The following is a 21,383-nucleotide window of genomic DNA, read 5'->3' on the forward strand; positions in this document are numbered from 1 at the left end:
TTATTGCAAACAAAAAGTTTTTAGCAAACAAGTAAGTATTACAAAACAAGAACAAAATACAGTCCACTAAAGCCTAAGCGGCATTCTTCAGATGTGTGAATAAAGCACTCTACGTGGGTCCTGCCAACATATTCTAATGGTCTTTTTCTTTATTTAAACATGGCTGATGGAAATAAAAGCGACTCTCACAACTTCAGAGAAGTTACACAGGAAAAATGTGACACTTCCATGATAAATAAAATGTCAATTCACTCTTCTAAAAAAGTCCACCTTATTATTCTGTATTGTATAAGCAAAATATTTTCAGCACAGTTGAAAGCTGTTAACCACTCCAGGCATAAATCACTTCATTCACAAGTCATAGAACACCTTTAGAGACTTATGCAATGCACGGTTTTACCAATAGTTAACACTTGCGCTGATTTCAGAATATTCTATTCAATCAAAGTCTTGTAGGAGATCTCACAGGTTGTTAGGGGGCTAATGTAAAGAAATGCACTGCTTTTATGAGATGCATGCCATGCCCCCAACCTGGACTGTTTGTCATAACGTGGTTGCTGTCTATTGCGCCTGCCCTTCGACCCCTCAAAGTCAGGGATGTGTCTTGGAAATTACAGCATCTGTTGCTCTTTCTTCCTTCTTCTTCTGATATCATAGCTGTACTTACACTTGATGACAAGGACAAAGACAAACTCAGCATATTCCCTGTTAGCCATGATTTGAAACTCTGCTCTTTAAAATGTCTGAATGTTTTAAACATCTTTCCAAACTTCATCCCAATTCCTTCGTTGATATACTGTCTCCATAATAACAGAACTCCCTTCTATCCTAACGCCAACTGCTAGAATGTTGTTCTGAAGGCCTTGCTCACAGTCTACAGTCTTTAAACAAAAATTTCATAAAATGGGAATAATTTAAGACAGGTGTAACCTGCTAACTCGAAAGAACATCCACTTCCCACATGTTATCTACATCTTCCTACTGTACAAAACTTGCGTCCCTTGATCTATTCTACTGAGAGAATCCACAGGTTAAAAAGAATATTTACAAATAGAAGACGCTAAACAATGTGTTCCCTGGCATAAGTGAAATGCTTTGCATAATATGGGAACATGAATTTTATTTTTCCTCTAGTTTCTAAAATGAAAAACTTCTTTGAATTTCAATGACTTCAAAAGGTTTCATATGGAATTTGAATTGTGATTTGCTTTACTTTTTTATATATCATTTCCCTTGTACTATCAGGCATTTTTTAATCAAGAATATTTCTAGTGTTTGCTTACTGCTAAAATTATCATCACCTACTAGGCACTGTTCTGCCAAATATGTTGTAGGGGAACCAGTGCTTTGTTTAATTATGTAGCAATGAAATAAGAGTTTGGATTAGCTCTTTTCCAAATGATTTGGAGCAAAAAAGAATTCATATTCCACATAACTTATAGTTTCTCTTCTCAGGTGGAGACACTATATCATAATAATTTCTGCATCCAAACTGTACCATTCTGCTTCATGGTCTCTGCACAGAAACTGTTCATAAGATGACACTGTGATCACAAACCTAAAAATTAAACTGCATTTATACATATTAGAAAGAATGTCTTTGCTTTGAAATGTTTTAAACCAAAGTTTCTTCTAACATCTTTTGATCAAATAGTCCAAACAAATTATTTATTTTAGATACTAAACTACTCAGGTTTTATTTCTCTGTATATGATGGAATTTCTGTTGTGACATATTTCCTTGTGAAAAATCACCATGCAGCACAAAATGAAAATATCTCAGAAGCTTATGACTTACAGCAAGATAAAAATGTTAGAGGAACTTCAAAGATAGAAAATGCATAAGCTAAATGGAGGCCATCAAAAGAGTCAGAGTTCTGTTTTCACAAAAGGAATGAATACTTATGAGAACAGTTCAAACATGAGCGCTGAAATGAACATTTATAATAGATGGAAGAGAGAAGTCCAGCATGGATTTTAATTGATGGAAGACTTTGCTGTCTTGAAGTAGTTAAAAATTATTCCTTGGAAGTCTATGACTGTGAAGCATATGTTCACATCATGGCGGGACATTGCCTTTGATGTGCCCTACTATTAGGAGAACACAAATCAACACTTGCAGTGAACAGTTACTTCTGGGTGTTGTCAAAGAACGATGAGGCTATATCAGAAAATGTATTAATGCCATCTAATAGTATGGGTGACCATGGGAAGGACCCTAATTTCATTGCTAGAGTAGAAGAGTTACTAGGAGAAATTCTTAGAAAATATCCCAAGTAATCATAAACCTACATCTGATATCTTTTTTACATAATTCAATAAAATCAAGTAGTCATATATTCTGAGTTTTTTCAATTATCATTATTTCAAACGAACCTTATAAAAGTTATTTCTCATGCTAGGAATCTAAACTGAAGCACTAAATTTGAGTCCATATGTAAGAAGAAATTTTCTAGTATTCTGTAAATTATCCAAGAGGTTTAGCATAAAGATATTTCATAGTGATATTGTTAACCATAATCGAAAGTTTTTACACCCAGGCACATCTGATATTTTTCCATCTGGTTACAGCATTGTAGAGCATTTTTATAGAACAAAGAGATAGATTTGGCTTTACATTTCATTTACTTTTGATCATCTCTAAACTAGCTTTGAAACAAAATACATGTTTATAACTATAAAGTTTATAAAATGTTTGAAACAACTTTAAAATATGGGCAATTACAATGGTATAAAAAGAATTAAGCATTGACCTAACACTGGAGGCAATATAATGCTGTAGAGTCACTTTCTTGTTTTAATATATTCATTCAATAATATAAATACTGGTTGTATCATTAAAATTGTTCATAAGCATACTTTCCTTAATTTAAAATTTACCCTATGGCTAAATTGTGTCATTTAATTATAGTTCTACGTTAATTTGCTCAGATTGCTTATTAAAATTTTTATTTCGTGTTAATACACTCATTTTATCAGTCACTTATTTACAATTACTTTAGAGAAGCTGTCTTTTCTTATTAATCATGTGAAAATATGAATTTGTAAAGTTGGGGAACAGTGGGTTCACAACTGTAACTACCTACTCTTGTTTGATTTTGTGACCTGTGTTTGTACAAGACTGCCCTAGTTTTTTCCAATGACATCTTCCTCAAGAAACTGAATGTGGATGCTGGACTAGAAGTTGTGTATGGTTTCTCTTCCTGTTGTGAATTCTTTATTGCTGCAGCTTATTGTTAATATATTCATGCTAATAATCCATTATTAACCTTTCATTCATAGTATAAGTCAATTCTATTTTTAGTCTACACAATTTCAGCAAAACAAATCAAAAAAGCAAATGACAGTTTAAAGAAGTACACGGGAATAAAACCACAAAGCTCTAAAACATCAGGATGAGACAATGTGCTCTTGAGTCTTCTTTGGTAGACTACAGCTGAATGTTTACTTGAGCATAGGAACATAGGGGGACTTTAAATTAGTTATACTCAGCTAACCACACCTCCTGTAGTTGATTACCTATTGGCTACAGAGGAGACAAACCAAGCAGATCCTACAAAGCTGATTACTATCCAAAGACAAGAAGTATGTGAGAAGTGGTGACATGTACTGTGAAGTTGAGTGGGGGCCAAATAAAGATGAAAAGTTTTGGTTCATTCTACATACAAGGGAAGCATCCCAGACAACCCTGACTCTGCCCATGTCAAGGAAAGCACATTACATCATTCAATGGGAGAAATGAATCAAGAATGCCTGTGAAAACATGGAGTTCACTCACCCTTTAAATACACTGACAGGTAAGCAAAGCTCTCCATTGAGGGTTTTTTTTTTTTTGTTGTTGTTGTTGTTGTTTTGGTTTTTTTGAGACAGGGTTTCTCTGTATTGTTTTGGAGGCTGTCCTGGAACTCACTCTGTAGACCAGTCTGGCCTTGACCTCACAGAGATCCACCTGCCTCTGCCTCCTGATTAAAGGTGTGTGCCACCAACACCCGAATCAATGAGAATGTTAACAGAAAGTCTAATTCTCAAGGCTATATTTTTAAAGTTTAATGCTAAGATTTAATGTTAGGATTTAATGTTTAGAATAAAAAAGTTAAAATAAGTAACAGATGAATCATAAAATCAATGGTCATTGAGAAATGTCTACACTCAGGCCAGGTGTGGTGGTGTGCACCTAGATTACTGTCCTTGGGAAGCAAAAGTGGGAGGATTGTGGGTTCAGGGCTGGCCTGAGATACATAGAAATACTCTGTCTGGGAAGAACAGTCAAATAATCAAATAAAATAAAACTCTATACCAAACATCATAGCTTAGACTTACAAGGATTGTATGAAGTTTATTTAACTCTTTAGTGCTTTTTGTTTTGCTTTGTTGTGGGAACTCACTAAGATGTTTTCCCAGTAAAAGATGCCATTGGAGCAGAATCAAAGAGCACATTCTATAAGCAAAAACCCATGAAAACACAAATAGGTTATCATATGATGTGAGGAATGTTTTTCGTTGTTGTTGTTGTTTTTTGTTATTTTCTTAATTCTAGAGAGGGTATTTAATAGGCCATATGAATTACAAAGATGGCATCAAGGGGATGTAAGATGGGTGAGTCCTGAGATGTTTACAAGAAAAGGTAATTGGCTACTTAGATCGAACCAAATGAGGTCACTGCTTGAACAGCTTATGATTGCTGGGTTAAGTATAGGGCACCTATGCGCTTGATAGGTTGACCTTTAAAACCATTGGCTGGCTGTTTTCCTGCTTCCTTATAACTCTAGGATTTTTGCTTTAAAAGATGCTTGCTTGCTATGTGGTAATAAATGAGTTCTTCCTTGACTTGTCTCCCTGCTGTGTCTGATTGTCTCCCGACCTGGGAGGATGTACGCTTACCCTTCCTCAGACCCAGCTCTGCCTTTCTTGGTTGGACTCAGACCCTACAGTATTTGACTTAATTTTAGATAACAGAAAAAATATTGGTTTCCCAAATGGAAATTAACATTATGTTTAACTCACTAGCCAAAAGTAAGGGTGCATGTATTTTTTTATATCCATAAAAGGCGGCGGGGTGTGGGTATTACCAGAGTTCAAAATAATTAGATTTCACCTAAAACACTGGTGTAAACCAAATGTCACTGAGAGATGCATAGATGTTTGTCAAACTTTTGTGTGATGTAGTTTCTTTTTGTAATAAACACAGTGACATTATCCTTCACATGTAGTTCTTATTCTCTTCCATTTAAAAAACAAAAGGATGCATCCACATCTGTTTTCTTTGAGGGTGTCTTTATAGTCACAGTTCAGTGATTCAGAGCACAGTCACTATGTGTAAGGCAGGAAAGAGGACACAAGAGCTGTATAATCCATAGGACACGGGGCAGACACTATGAAACTCCCAGCACCCAACTCAAAGTTTTATTATTGCCTTTTTTGTTGTTAAGATTTTGTGTATAAAAAATTTTTGTGTGTGTGTGCATAGTCATGTGAGCATATCTGTTAATATGAATGCATGTCTTGGTTTGTGAATGTGTACGTGTGTGTGGGCTTGGGGCATGGGCTGTGATTGATACCCAGTGTCTTCTTCAAGCACTGTACAACTCATATTTTTGTGCCGGAGTCCCTTACTGAACTTGGAGCTCAGCAGTTAGCATACACTGGCTGATCAGTGAGTCTCCTCCTCTTGGGTCCTCCTTTTCAGTGGTGGGACTACAGGCAGCTTCCCACCATGCCTTGCTTTTTATATGAGTTCTGGAGACTATATTCAGGTCCTTGTGCATCCATAACAATCCTTTGCCCATAAGCCATCCTTCCAGCCCTCCTTTTCTTTCTCCAGTAGGAAAGCAAAGAGAAACCAATTGATTGGTAGTCATAATAATTACATTTACAGCGTTTCACCTACTATCAGTAACTTAACAACTGATAGAAAGTAACACAATCAGTATTTCATTCAAAATCCCTGCAACAATGAGTTAAAACTGACGAAAGCTAAATAACATTCATTATGAACTTGGCCAACAATGTGGTACATGTACTCTTATTGGTCTAAGAAATAGAGCTATATTCAAGTGATTTATTTTCTTTCAAGCTGCTACTTGACTTCTTCACCACAGACAACTGCCCTGCATTGCAAGCACAGAACATTCCCAGCATTTCTCGTTTCTCTTCCATCTTTGGTAGAACCTAGATTAAGTAATATTTTTATATAATTACTTTTCAAAGGCAAGGATAGGCCTTAGGATTTTTTTATAAAATTGTCAGTATGACTAGGGAAAAAAAAGGAATGGTGTGTTAAACTATCTCCCACAATTCTACATATTTATTCAAATCCAGCTCTTACATTTTTAACCAAAGTTAAGTCCAAGTGGCAGCATATTTCATGGCAATAACACTGGCTCCTCATAATATATGTAGGAAACTCTTCTATTAGAGACCACAACCTTTAATTTTTGAGAAAATATGAGGCTATATTTTTATGCAAGCATGAATAAAGATGCTAAATAATTGCTTCCTGCTATACATGACTAACAAATATAACTTCAGGAAAACAAAATGGGCAAAGGTGAATTTTTAAATAGAACAGACAAATGAGAAATCAGCTTCAGTTTCCATGGACTAAGAAATTCTTCACTTTCATCATGAGTTACCATGAAGACTCATAAATAGAGAATGTCTATATGCACTCAAAGTGAAGAAAAATCCATAAAATATCTGTGTAGTCACATTCTATGGATAAGCATGGAATAGAGTGTATCTGTATTTCTGCTATAAGTTAAATGCTAACAAAATGTCACTTAGGAACAGTACCAGAATGTGCCACCCCCAAGCATGCCACTCTGACACAAGGATTACTTTGAGCTAAGGGTACTTGAAAAACGACAGACAGGAGGTGGGCACACGAATCTACTCCTTTCTTCTTGAAAACAGGAGATTAAAACTCCCAGGCAAAAGCTGTCCTCCCTCTAGCTGAAGACAAGACACATTCGTCAATGGAGAGTCATAGCTGTGGAAGCTCAACTTCTTCAAATAATTTTTACCTTCCTTTAGCCTCTCCACATAATTGAGTTACTTGTCTAAAATTACCTGCCTTTGTTCAACCTAATACAAGGGCAGGTGAGTTTCACCATTTTTAGAGGTCTTTGCCTCTTTATGAGGGCTTCTGTGACATCTAAAACATATTAAATTTGTATGTATCGTTCTCCTGATAATCTGTTTGACATCAATTTCATTGTCAGACTGAGATGGAGCCAGAAGAGAGAAGCAAGGAAACCCAGGTCGCTCACATTAACTACTATAATTTATACTACTGCTGTACTGAATAAAGATTTAGAAAATTGTTGCCTGTTTATCTTTTTACATATTCCATTGATTAAACATTAACTGAAAACACAGGTAGAAGGTATATCTGTGAGGGAGTGATGATCTTCCCATTGGAAAGTCAGACAGTCTTGAAACACACACACAGACACACACACACACACACACACACACATGTTTGATAGCCTAAAGGAATTTTCCTAACAAAAAGTGTTCTATTACAAAGTCTCTGATCAGTCTTGGTTGAAAGAACAGAGCACACTATTGGGTTACACTTGCTTTTTACCTTTGAAATGCAAACTTTTAGAAACAAGGCACAAGTTGACTCACCGGTCCAAAAGAATTACTATCGAAACTGTGTCCGTGGTGATCACCTTCAACCCACATGTGACCTCGGGGGACTTTGACCAAACGGTTTTTGTGTCCAATGGTTCTGAAAACAAACAATGAGACCAATGAGATAAGAGTAGGAAGGGGACTTTACAACTTAGGTACAGAATTAGGAAGGACAGAACAGCTATTAGAAAGATGACCTTCATCCAGGGATTGATGGAAGCAGAGACAGATACCCACAGCTAAACACTGAAATGAACTCCTGGAACCTAGTGACAGAGATGGAGAAGTGATGAGCAAAGGGGTCAAGACCATGATGATGAAACCCACAAAGACAGCTGACCAGATAAGGGGGAGCTCTTGAATCCCAGACTGATGGCTGAGAGACCAACAGGTGACTGATCCAGACTCCATGAATGTAGTACCAGGGAGAAGACCACAGAAATCACTGGGGCCTTGGGTAGTAGATCAGTGTTCACCATGGTTTATGAATGAGCTTTGGGAGCCCATTCCACATAGAGGGATGCTTTCTCAGCCTGGACATATGGGGAAGGGCCTAGGTTCTGCCCAGGATGAAATAACAGACTTTAGAGATCCCCTCAAGGAGGGTCTCACCCTCCCTGGGGAATGATGTGGGGATTGGGTGGGGGGGGCTAGGGGACTGGTGGAGGGACAAGGGAGGAGGGGTGGGAGAGGGAGCTGGGACTGACATGTGAAACATTCACATATCTAATTTAAATAAAAGCATATATTGAGAAAAAATAAAAAAAGAAAGGGCAAAGGTAAGTTTTTAAATAGACCAGGCAAATGTGAAATTAGCTGCAGTTTCCTTTGACTAAGATATCTTCACTTTAATAATGAGTTACTACATAGATTCAAAAATAGATACTTTCAGGGGCTGGAGAGATGGCTCAGAGGTTAAGAGCACTGGCTAGTCTGCCAGAGGTCCTGAGTTCAATTCCCAGCAACCATATAGTGGCTCACAACCATCTATAGTGAGATCTCATACGCTCTTTTGGCATACATGCCAGAACACTATATGCATAATAAATAAATGGCGCACACCTTTAATCCCAGCACTCGGGAGGCAGAGGCAGGCGGATCTCTGTGAGTTCGAGGCCAGGCTGGACCAACAGCCTCCAAAACAATACAGAGAAACCCTGTCTCGTAAAGCCAAAAAAAAAAAAAAATAGATACTTTATATATGTACTCAAAGTGAAGAAAATCAATAAAATAACTGTAGTCACATATTCTGTGGATAAGCACAGAATATAGTTCTTCCTTTGTATAAGGAACAAAAACCCGATAAAAATAAACACAAGCACCAAACATAGTGTTTTGTTACTTAATTTAATTCACAGTATCCATAATAAATACCTCAATGAAATAAAGATCTATTTGTCTTCTTACATTTGCATTTAAGTGAGTGATTAACTCACTGTCTCAGTTTACTCATGGAAATTAAGAATCAAACCTGGGGGTTGGAGGGATGGCTCAGAGGTTAAGAGCACTGGCTGCTCTGCCAGAGGACAGAGGTTCAGTTCCCAGCACCCACATGGTGGCTCAAAACTCTAACTTCAGTTCCGGAGGATCTGACACTTCCTTCTGGCCTCCACGTGCAACAGGCACAAATGCTGGTGTACAGGCGCGCATTACAACAAAACACGCATACACATAAAACACTAAAGATTTGGAAACTCAGCATTAGTAGGAAAGAATGGAATCTTGATGATTTTTTGGCACCTATAGACTCAGTATTATCTGAAAACTTTTTATCAAAACTCCATTTTTCTTAAAGAAACGTTGCACAATTCTGAAGAGGAAGTGTCAATGACAGATGACATACAGCAGATATTCATATTCTTATCACAGGAAAAGAAGGGAGTAGGGACACACTCTCTCACATTGTTGATGGTTGCGGGAAACGATTCAGACTTTCTGTTTCCATTTTCTTCTTCGGATCTACTTTGGCAATGTTTTATGTTCGTGCCTGGGTGGCCTTCTACTAGTAAAAATTGATTGCTAAGAAATATTAGAAATATGCACAAATGTTTATTACAAAGGATACTCAACTCACACTTTTTATAGCTCCCTCTCCCAAAATGTAATTTTCCCAAATAATTAGTAACACAGTGTTGGTAAATAAGTTATGAAACTACTAACTAAATATAAGACAATTTAAAATTTGATTTAATCATCACAGAAACAATTCTTTTGGGAGCAGATAAGTTTATACTTCCTTCATTTCCTACAGCACCCTGGAGAACACTAACTTAACCAAGCTTCTCAATAAAGGTTTTCTGAATGAATGAGTAAACAAGTGAATGAAAATACTCTGAAAGCGAAAGCTTTCAGAAACTGAGCTGGGCATACTGTTCTTTGATAGGGACTCTCTCGGAGGCCAGTCTGTTAGGTAGCTAGCAAGCCGTGTACGCACAGAAGACTGCACTAAAAAGGGAAAGCACACATAAATTGGCGCTATAGAAATTGAAACTATTCATTATCTTGGATGGTTTTTAATTTTCAAGATAATTTCTGTGTTGAATTGCTTTGCTTTAGATCAGTAAGTCATCCATGCAAGGAAGCAATATTATGGCCATTAGAACCCCACAGTAAGTTAATGGTTGCTGTTTGTTTTTAATTACTATAGGGAAGGAGGTTTTCAGCCTTTTAGAGAAAAGCAAAAACAAATTTAACACATCTTACCCTCATACACTTTGCAATAGAAGTGTTCTTCAATTAAAGTCAGTCCATCAGTGCTTGACATCACTACTGCATGAGCTAGTGTCTAATAACCAACACCCACATCAAATCCAAGTGATGAGGAGAACTCATGGCCAACTGCTATAAAGGTGTCATCTCATAATATATGCAAACATTTGTTTACCTTAGTAAATTGAGCATTATGAATAAATGACAACTAAAATTTGCTTTTATTTTCAAACAATCATTTAACAATCAAAGGAGTGTTATGTATATGAGAAAACATACTATATAGTACATTGGGTTTCAGACATTCACTACAGTTCTTGGTGTGTACTCCCCAAGGATGAGTGGTGTGTGTCTATGCTCAGAGCCTTCTGGATTATCTCACTGGAGCAAAGATGTAAAGGATTGTATGAATGAAATAGCCTTAGGAATGGCCTAGATTACAGTTCCTGTTCCATCTACCCATCTTTTTCTTTTATTGTTGTTGTTGTTGTTGCTAGGAACGTTCTTAGGGAAGGAACTGAAATGAGTCTTTGTTAAGAGGCTTGGTAATCTAGGACACCAAGCAATCTGTTAAGTTTGGGAAGAGAATGGGCTTATTTCAGAAATTATCATAAAGTCTTCTGGACTTTGAGACCTAAACATACAGACTATTCAATCAACAATGAAATAGTAGGCCAGACATATTCTTCTAAAAGCTACAATGATATAAATATCAGATTGAACTTTAGGTGCTATAAGAACCAATATACTTGTGATAGAAAATTACAGTACCATCAAAGTACCAGTGAAGGCAGTAGATTTTCTTTCGCTGACCATCTTATGTAAGGAATTTAAGCAGTTGTTTTATCCAATCGTTTTCTATCCATTTACAATGCTTTGTTTTTCTTTTTTATGCACACATTGGACTTGGGTTCATGGAGTTATTTTACTGTCTAGCTATCCCTATTAGTATGTGATCTATGGAAATGTACCTCTCTTATAGAATATTCCTAGAGGACAAAATGCTCAATGAATATTTATTAAATAAATGACAAATGAATTAAGAACTGAAGAAAAATAATGCCACAAAGGCAGACTAATCCTTTGGAAAGCACACCGATTGTAGAACAGGTTAAAGACATTTCAACCTTAATTCTGTGATTTACAAATAAGCTTGTAAATTACAATTATTTGCCACCTTTACAACAGGATGAATAACATCTGCCTTAACTAGGTTCAGATGAATATTAGAAATGAGCTGTAAACACTGTAAGTGGAAATTGCTATCCACTTTAATCTCTGGAGTTAGCTTATTTCGGTTTGGTTTATGTATTTGACACTATCAAGTGCATATGATTTTGAACAACTTGATAAAACTCAAAGGGACAGTTTCTCATTTACAACACTAGGCAAAAACAGAGAGAGAGAGAGAGACAGAGAGACAGAGAGACAGAGACAGACAGACACACACACACACACACACAGAGAGAGAGAGAGAGAGAGAGAGAGAGAGAGAGAGAGAGAGAGAGAGAGAGAGAGAGAACCTAACTGCGTTATTCAATGGGTAAGTGTAGCATGTACCGAACATTATATGAATGCATCATCTTAGACTTAAAGCTGTCCTTTCATCAAGCACTGTTTATATGATTCTGATGTTCATTTAGAATCCAGTAAGTGGTAGTGATTATTCCCAGTCTTTCCTTGTCCTTTATTTTTCTTCATTTTATAATTCAGAATGTGCTGAGGCTCACTCTCAGTATCAATCTTCAAATTACCAGATTGCCTCAATATTGCTTTTTTTTCCCTCAGAATTGTACTGTGCCTGTGACTATTTCTAATGGTACATCGACTGCTTTTTCTTTCTTCCTTTCCCTTCTGAGAAGGCATAATCTATCAATTTGTACATATTCAAATATTCAGATGGTAAAAGGTAAAGGTACGATCTATTTGTGACTTCACTTACCAATTTCTTGCATATTTCAGCTCTTCTATGCTAATACATGGTGGCTTACATGGATAAAGGTCAGGTTTGGGGGGAATATGGTAAGCAGAGAACTCTGGTACACACTGTGCTGTATGGACGGGATGAACTCTATCTCGTAATTGCATCCAACTTTTAAAATAGTAACCCAAAGTGACTTAAGAATATGATGGTAAATTACTGGGCTACTTCCTTTTAGGGATGCCAAGGAAATACAATACTGCTAATAGAATTTCTCTAGAGAAGGAATTTTAAATAGCTTTTTGCTCCTCAGCCCACATAAAAGACAAGATAATCCTTTCGCTGATTTAACAGGTAAGTGAGGTGTCAGCCCACAAGGTTGTATGTATCTATAGCTTGCAAATAATTCTGGTTTTGACAGTCAAAAATGAGTTCTGTAAGGTACTTTAACTACCTGTCTAAAAGAAGACATTTTTAGTACTAGCTTTACCAAGACAAGTTACCTGGGCCTTATAAATGGAATGAAGAACGATTGCCTCCAATTTGATTTGACCTTGAAAACAATGTGTTTAAGTCTCTAGATCTTTTAAGTATCCTCAGTTGAATACAAAAGTACTGTCCCTGTAATTCTTAGAACTGGAAGAAGAGAAGTGCTTATTAAAGATTTCTCTCTGCGTCTTTCTCTTGTGCATATGTGCTGTCCTGCCTTCTCTCAGTAATTCGTATTAATAACTCATCATTCATGGAGGACATCATTTTTAAGCCGTTCTATTGGATTTTCTGCATGGACAAAGAGGTGATGTCCTGGGAGTCTGGCTGCTCACTGGATGCCTGATCCCTGCTTTTCTGCTTTCTTAAGGGAAGTCAGTGACCAGCAATCCTCCATGGCCTCTGCTGCACTTCCTGCCTTGAGTCCCAACACCGGCTCTACCTTTATTTCGGTCTGCCATTCTCTCCCCACCCAACTTTCCTCAATTAGGGGCTGTCAGCTAGAAGTATAACAGGAAATAATCCTTTCCTCCCCAAGTTGTTTTCCATCAGTGTTGTATAACAGCAACAGAAAGGCAGACTGATACAGCAAGAAGGAACAGGAACGTATTCATAGGGAAACATATTTTTATTTTCCTAGGTAAAGAATCTAAGAGCAAGATTTGCATAAATAAAAAACTACACTTGATCTTAGCCAAAAGGCAGAGAGGCAATATAAATAAAAAATAATGTTTAATCAAAAAAGAATTGTATTAGTTTATGCTACTGACATATAAAAGGAATAAGTGGTTGCAATAAAATTTTGCCAGGAGGTGGTGGCACATGCCCTTAATCCCAGCACTTGAGAAGCAGAGGCAGGCAAATCTCTGTGAGTTCAAGGTCAGCCTGGTCTACAGACTGAGTAGGCTCCAAAATCTACACAGAGAAACTCTGTCTTGAAAATCTGCCCTCCATTTTTTTTGTTTGCTAAGAGTTTTTTAGTTAACTAAATGAAAAATAGAGATATTTATCTTTGGTTTTTAAAAGCGAATTAAAAAGCATATAGGAATGAATAAAAAAGACACAATCTAATTATTACCAGTAGTCATAATGAAGTGAGCTGATAAAAAAGAAATATTTCATTGAGAAAAATCTAGCTTAAAGAATATAAAATTTGCATAACTTGTACAGTTACTATGGAAATCAATATGGTGGTTCATTAGAAAATTGGTGATCGATCTACCTCAAGACCCAGCTATCCCATTCTTGGGCATATATCCAAAGGAAGCTCCATCCTACCACAAGGACATTTGTTCAACTATGTTCATAGTGGCTTTATTCATAATACTCAGAAACTGAAAACAACCTAGATGTCCCTCAACTGAAGAACATATGAAGAAAATGTGGTACAATTACATAATTTACACATTATTCAGCAGTTAAAAAATGACATCATGAAATTTGCAGGCAAATGAATGGAACTAGAAAAAAATTCCTCTTGAGTGAGGTAACACAGACCTGTAAAGGCAAACATGGTATGTACTTACTTAACGTGGATATTAGCTATTAATTAAAGAATAATCATGCTATAATCCATAGACCCAGAGAGGTTAAATAACACAGAAGGCAATAGGGAACACATGGACCTCCCTGGGAAGGGAAAATAGAATAGACTTTGCAGATGAACTGTGGCGGGTGGGGGTGGGAATAGGAGGAATCAGGTGTGAGGGGAGGAATGGAGGGAGAGAATATGGGGAGAACGACTGGAATTGGAGGCCATATGGGAAGTGATGTGGAAACCTAGTGCAGGAGAAACTCCCAGAATTTTATGAGAGTGACAAGAGCGAGGACTCCTAGTAATATGGAGCCTGAACTGGATGTCTTCTGTAACCAGGGAACTTCCAGGGGTAGAACTGGGATACCAGTCTAGCCATAAAACCTTCAATCTACAATCTGTCCTGCCTGCAAGATGTGCTGGGGCAATGATCAAACAGAACTTTTGGGAGTGGTCAACCAATGATTGGTCTAATTTGAACCCATGTCTAATACTTCCTAAGTGACTAGGAACCATAGACTGGATAGCCCAGAGATCTAAGGTAGAGCCAAATATGACTGGCAAAAAAAAAATCAATGAAATGATTCCTAATGACATTGTGCTATACTCATAGATGGGTACCTAGTCCACTTGTCCTCTGGTAGCTGATGGAAGCAGATACGGAGACCCACAGTCAAACATTTGACAGAGAAATAGAGCTCAGGTTGAAGGTCTTCATTAGGTCCCTCCCCCTGAAGCTTGGGGAACCCACAGAAGAGGGAGAGTAGAAACTATGGGAGCCAGAGGGGACAAAGACAGCTGGAGAGCACGACCCAGGAAATCAGCTAAGCAGGGCTCATGGGGGCTCATAGAGACCTGTGTGGGTCTGTACTATGTCCTCGGCATTAATGCTATGGTTGTTGGGTAGGGGTTTTGGGGAAACTCCTGACAGTGGCAGAGTGGGGTGTCTCTGACTCTTTTGTCTCCTCTTGGGCCCCCTTTCCCCCTACTGGATTGCCTTGCCCAGCCTTGATGTGAGGGTTTCTGCCTAGTCATATTGCATATTATTGTGCCCATGTTTGGCTGATAGCCCTGAGAGGCCTGCTCTTTTCTGGGGGGAGATGGAAGGGGTTGTAGGGGAGTGGATCTGAGGGTGAGGACAGATTGGAAGAAGTAGAGAGGGGAAGCTGTGGTCAGGATATATATGTGACAAAATGATAAATAAAATTATTAAAAAGAATATACAATTTGCAAAGCTGGGCGTTGGTAGCACATGCCTTTAATCCCAGCACTCGGGAAGCAGAGGCAGGTGGATCTCTGTGAGTTAGAGAGCAGCCTGGTCTACAGAGTGAGTTCTAGGACAGCTTCCAAAACAATAAAGAGAAACCCTGTTTTGGAAAAAAAAAAGAAATATACAATTTGCATGTTGTTTTCATGTTGTTTTGTGTACATGATGCTTATAAGAGAAATACACTAAAAGGAGAGAAATTTGATGATAATAATAATATCAATAGTATAAAAGTCAGGAAATAGTAGGTGTATTAATATCACACCAAATGAGATCACCTCTCCAAAATAGTTTCAAATGGCTATAAACACAAAAACTTATTAGTGCTTATTTTATCCTACAAAGCAGTCTGAAGGAGTGAACCAAGGCTAAAAGCCTTTGATGGATCTGTTTAAATTTTGATTCTTATGATATATGATCAGAGAGTTCTAAAATTCCTAAGAACAGTTTGCTATCGCAACATGGCAAGCCATTTTAACACTTTGCATACTCATTCTCAACTCAAACCCCAAATTCTGCCTATTGTCTGCTTTGTAAAAAAAAAAAAAAAGGGCTGATGCAGTAGACATACATGCCTTCCCCTGCCACATGCATGAAATTGACTCAAATATGAACAGATTGTGAATTAGGCGAAGAGAACAACAATAGCCCAAGGATAGCCTCACCGATGGCTAGAGGTGACTTCCTTTCTTTGGATCTCAACTCCAAATATCTTAGAAATGATCTAATAGATAAAGTTGCAGAGGTCAGAGACTTTAGGTAGTGTCATTCAGCCGGTCAGGAGCAAGGCACAGACTACAGAAAGTATACTCCACAATTTCCTTTCCACTGCAGTGTGCATCATGACTATTCAAGATTTAAAGAATAGGTCTATTCACTAGAAAAAATGAGAAATATAATTTTCTTCACAGACTCTAGGCTGTTGCTAGGTGATTAGAGCAAACTCGTATATCTTTACCATAAACTAGCAGAAATAATTTAACAAATATAACAGGCAGGAATGCTCTTAGTGTAGCTAAAACATATTTTAATAATGAAGATCTTTCATGCATTTGTTCTAAATGAAGATTATCGAAATATAAATAGGACAATTAAAGAATAAACATAATAATCTTCTTTACTATAGAGAATGTTTTCTCACACTAACCACACATTTAAGAAGTATTTGTGGCTGTCCATGAAAATGATTGCCAGTTATTAACATCAGATTCCACACAGGTCCACGAGGTCACTGATAAAACCTGAACTTGGACTTCACTGAAATACCTAGGTGCGCCCATTTTCTTTGGTGTATGAGTTAATATTTAGCATGTGAAATTACATAGACAATGGAAGTGATGATACAAGAAAATCTTTTTTTTTTTTGACTGACTATAAGCCACAACAAACAATTTAAGCAAGGAGCTGGAGAGATGGCTCATTAGCCAAAGCGGTATCAGGGTCCAATTCCCAGCACCCTCATGGCACTCCAACCATCTGTAACTCAAGTTCCAGTGGATCCAGTGATCTCTCTGGCCTCAGAGGTCACTGCATGCAAGTGGTATACATATATAAATATAGGGAAACCACATACACATAGCATAAAAATAAATAAACCTTTAAAAAACTAAAGCAAAAGAAAGAAAATGATCAGTGAAATATGCACCGAAAGACTAAAGTACCATAGCAAATATTCAATAAATCTGAAATGTTTACAAAATTGACTTGTAGAGGAATAAACCAATAAATGAAGATCCAGCAATGCTAACTGAACAAATGTTTAACGGGTGATATTGTTTTAGGCATCACAAACAGGAAATGCATTATGGATATTTGAATCAAGCTATGAATAGCTGATTCATGTGAACAGAATAAAAAGGTAGTATGAAATTCAAGAGCTATTTGTGAGAAGTGTCTAACTAGGAATCATTTCAAGGAATAACATCAAAAATTAAAGTGCTTCAAACTCACTTTCCAGTGAGAAGACAATGAAGAAAAAATTTAAAAATTTAAATGTAAATTCTTAAGACATTATTATTGTTTTTTCTCTTAAATATTCTACATGTTATTACATCCAATATTAACTTACCTAGAAGTGTACTGAGTTAAATTGTTACATAGGTCAAAGCATTATGATTACAATTTCAGGCATCACATAAGTTGGCAGAATATAGTAAAGATCAAACTACATATTCAAAACTACATCTACATTTGATATATTCAAATTTGTTTCTCCCAAAATGATGAGTGGAGCTATGAAATGTCATAGGTGCAAATCGCACAATCAGTTTACTTACTGGTCAACTAAACCTAATGGGAAATAGAACAGTGACTCATCTTACTATTCCATGCACAACTTTCTAGCAAGCAAACTTAAATGAAACAGTAAGCTTGTAACTCACAGTTTTATTTCTCAAAATAAAGTTAATACTTGTTAAAACTTAGATTGCTGCATTTGTTCCCAACATCTTCTCTAGAAGTAATTTCCCAGGGTTCTTCACATCACCCATTACACCATTTGCTGATCCTTTCAACATGTTAGTTATAGATGTGGGAAAGACATGTTTCGATGCTTTTGTTGTAAGCCAAGAATTTAAACATTTGAGGAACTATGAACAGTATTCCATCTTTTGTTCAATCTACATTATACAATTGTAAGGTTTTTTTTAATAATAAAAGGAATGCGTGCTGTTTTATTTCCTGTAAGTTTAACAAGCTGTGGGTTACTTAATTAATTGGGAAAAAGGAATGCTTCACAGCTAAAGATCTCATTGCAGAGAAACTCAAAAGCTCTTTGGAATCTGACTTTGAATGAGGAAAAGAATGTGAGACAGGAAAGAAAAAGGAAGTCTCCAAGTCAGACAGACCACAAGGGATTGCCAGTTCTGGTACCTGCTCAGTGGAGGACCAGGGGTCTCAGGGCTTCAGCTTCCCTCCCGGGTGAGAGTCAGTACCTGCTCCACATACAGTGAAATGATACACACAACCCTTTCAAGCCAGTGCTGCTCAGGTGAAACACCGGTCCAGGGAAGATACTACTTTCAGAATTACATAGTAAGCCCAGCTATATCTTACCACATACTTATTGAGACATCTAGAAACAATTCTTTAAACTAAATGAATTTAACAAATACATATTAAGTGACCATTAGTAACAAGAATTGTTAGGCTCTAAAGATGCCAACAAAAATATGACAAAAGTCTGGTACAGACACAACTCGCAAGATCAAGCAGAGAAGTTAGACAGATAGCATCACTGGAAATAGTAAGAATACAGTCTCAGAGGTGCAGGTAGGGAAGATAGAGAAATGAACAGGAGGTATCCTACTCAACATCACTAAGATGATTGGGAAGAAAAGGAAAACATTCAGTACACTGTACTGATATTTCTGGAATATCAATTACTATGCAATAACAGAAAATACAAATATCCACAAATACTCAAGGAAAACACGTACAATTTTGCAATCAATTTAACAAGTCAGTATTTTTAAAATAATAAGGTAGCTGGAGGCTGAAATATCAACTAGGATAGAAGAAATCTTTTAAGAGAGAAGAAAAAGTATTAGTTTAAAAAGTACAGATATCCAAGTGTTTAAAATTAGAATTAATAGGATAACAGTAGCTATGGGAAGAAACAAATTGAGAAATTTAATATATATATATATATACACGCACATTTATATATATGTATATATATATATATATTACTCAAATTTCCTGGTAGTCAGTAGTCAGGAAGACAGGAATTACAGCCAATATAGATAATCCTTTATGGTGAATAACTGGCTTTGTTGCTGCAATGGGTTGGAGGAAAAGTGGACCATCTCATACTGCTGTTGGGTATACATGAAAACTAATTTTTAAAAGCAATCTGGCAGTATCTACACATTTTTAAAAGAATCATTTTCTTTACAATTTAGTAATTCTACTCCTGGAATCAAATACCACAAACATAGAACATAGGGATTAAGGGATGGCTCAGTGATGAAGGGCACATGGTGCTCTCTCAGAGGTCCTGAGCTCCCAGCACGCACATCAGGTAACGTAATCATGGCTAACTCCAGCTGCAGGGGACTCAGGGGACCCAGTGCCCTTCTCTGGCTTCTGTAGCCTCCTTTACACACATAGCAATAGTACACACACACACACACACACACACACACACACACACACAGAGGGGGAGAGGAGGGAGGGAGAGGGAGAGGGAGAGCGAGGGGTGGGAGAGGGAGAGAGAGAGAGAGAGACAGAGACAGAGAGACAAAGAGACAGAGAGAGACAGAGAGAGACAGAGAGAGAGAGAGAGAGAGAGAGAGAGAGAGAGAGAGAGAGAGAGAGAGAGAGAGAGGCTCTGACTCCAAAGTTAACACCTGTTCCCAGGTAAAGAATTTAAGCACCACTCTCCTAGTCACATGGACAAAGTGTTTCTCCTCTAGAGGGGGTTACCCAGGAACTTTGGCATTTGAATATCTGGGCTAATGATGCAATTTGATGAATTCGTATATGGCTTAAGACTCTGCAATCAAGGCTCAAGAAGTGACTTACTTTATCTTTTCTTTTGGCAGTGTACAGTTAATATTTTGTTGATGGTGTGCTACGGTAATAGGACTTGATAATTATTGCCTGTGATGGCTATAAAACTATCTGGACTTTGAAATTTGAGGTGATGCAGTATTTTTGGAAACATTTTCATTGGGTTATTTAATCACTCTTGTCAGTTCCCATTTCTACGTATGACTGCATTCCAAGACCCAGCTGCAGTTTGATTAGGTTTGAATTCAGATCCTTTCTTTCACTTGAGCAATATCCAATAAGAGCAGAACTACTTAATGAGTCAGCAGAGACTTGCTTATTAATTATCAAGCATTTTTCCAACAAAGTATTCCTTAGTGGGAATTTACTTAAAACATTCATTCAAACAATAGGTTCAAACAATTTGAAGGGACAAAACTTAATGACATTTTCAGAAAAACGACTATACTTGATTTTCTATTTGACACCCATAGATTATTCTTTAGAAAATACAAATGAAATGAAAATTATTTTATAAAGTGGCGAACAGTATCCTAGACTGTTTCAGCCAGTTGGAATCTACATTGTGAAGCCATAGTCTGGTGTCCACATTACAGTGTGCCTATGCAAGGACAGGAGTACATTGTCAGTCTGAAGACTTTCCTCCTTTTCCAGGGATAACACTATTACATGGTGGTAGGGCTCCTCCCTCTGAATTCTCCAGACCACCAAACATGAATGGGATCAAAAATCAGACTATCTGCCTGCCAAGTGGTTTGCTATAAACCTGTTTCCTTAAAGCTTCCGAGCAGATTTTATATTTTATGCTTTGCATATCTTCAAATACTTCCTACCAATTATCTAAGCCACAAGTAATTGCTGAGCAATTTTCTCCACTGTCAAAAAATGTGTTCTTGAGTACATATTCATATAGGTATAAATAACTGTGTGATGCGTGATATTGAGATTGAAATGTAAGAACCAGCATTTACTTTCATCAGGCTAGCAAGGTAGTAGATTATATGAAACAGTTAAGCTTTGTGAATTTATTACTATTTAGTAAATTCCAGCATCATTGGAAGGAACAAATGTTTTTGTCTATGTTTTTGGTACACACATAACTTTATTTTTCCTTCCTTTCTTTTATTTATTTTTGAGCCAGGATTTCATACTGCATCCCTCACTAGCTTGAAACACATTGTGAACCCATGCTGGCCTCAAATTCATGGCAGTCCTCCTGTCTCAGTCTCCTGAGTGCTGGGATTACAGCATAAAATGCTTACTTTGATCTACAAGACTAGGCTTGAAGCTGGTCTTGATGCTGTTGGTTAACTA

General features: G+C 37.1%; 1 protein-coding gene across 3 annotated transcripts in view; it reads right to left on the bottom strand.

Annotated features, from left to right (window-relative positions):
• Positions 1–21,383, bottom strand: part of Immp2l (inner mitochondrial membrane peptidase subunit 2) — an 871,559-nt gene that overhangs the window by 210,694 nt on the left and 639,482 nt on the right. For all 3 annotated transcript variants that reach the window (XM_040743203.1, XM_040743205.1, XM_040743204.1), the window contains exon 6: positions 7,632–7,734. In XM_040743203.1, the coding sequence (XP_040599137.1) occupies positions 7,632–7,734 (103 nt within the window). The remainder of the gene's footprint in view (positions 1–7,631; positions 7,735–21,383) is intronic.

Source organism: Mesocricetus auratus, unplaced genomic scaffold, assembly GCF_017639785.1.
Source record: "Mesocricetus auratus isolate SY011 unplaced genomic scaffold, BCM_Maur_2.0 Super-Scaffold_15014, whole genome shotgun sequence".
Lineage (NCBI taxonomy): Eukaryota > Metazoa > Chordata > Mammalia > Rodentia > Cricetidae > Mesocricetus > Mesocricetus auratus.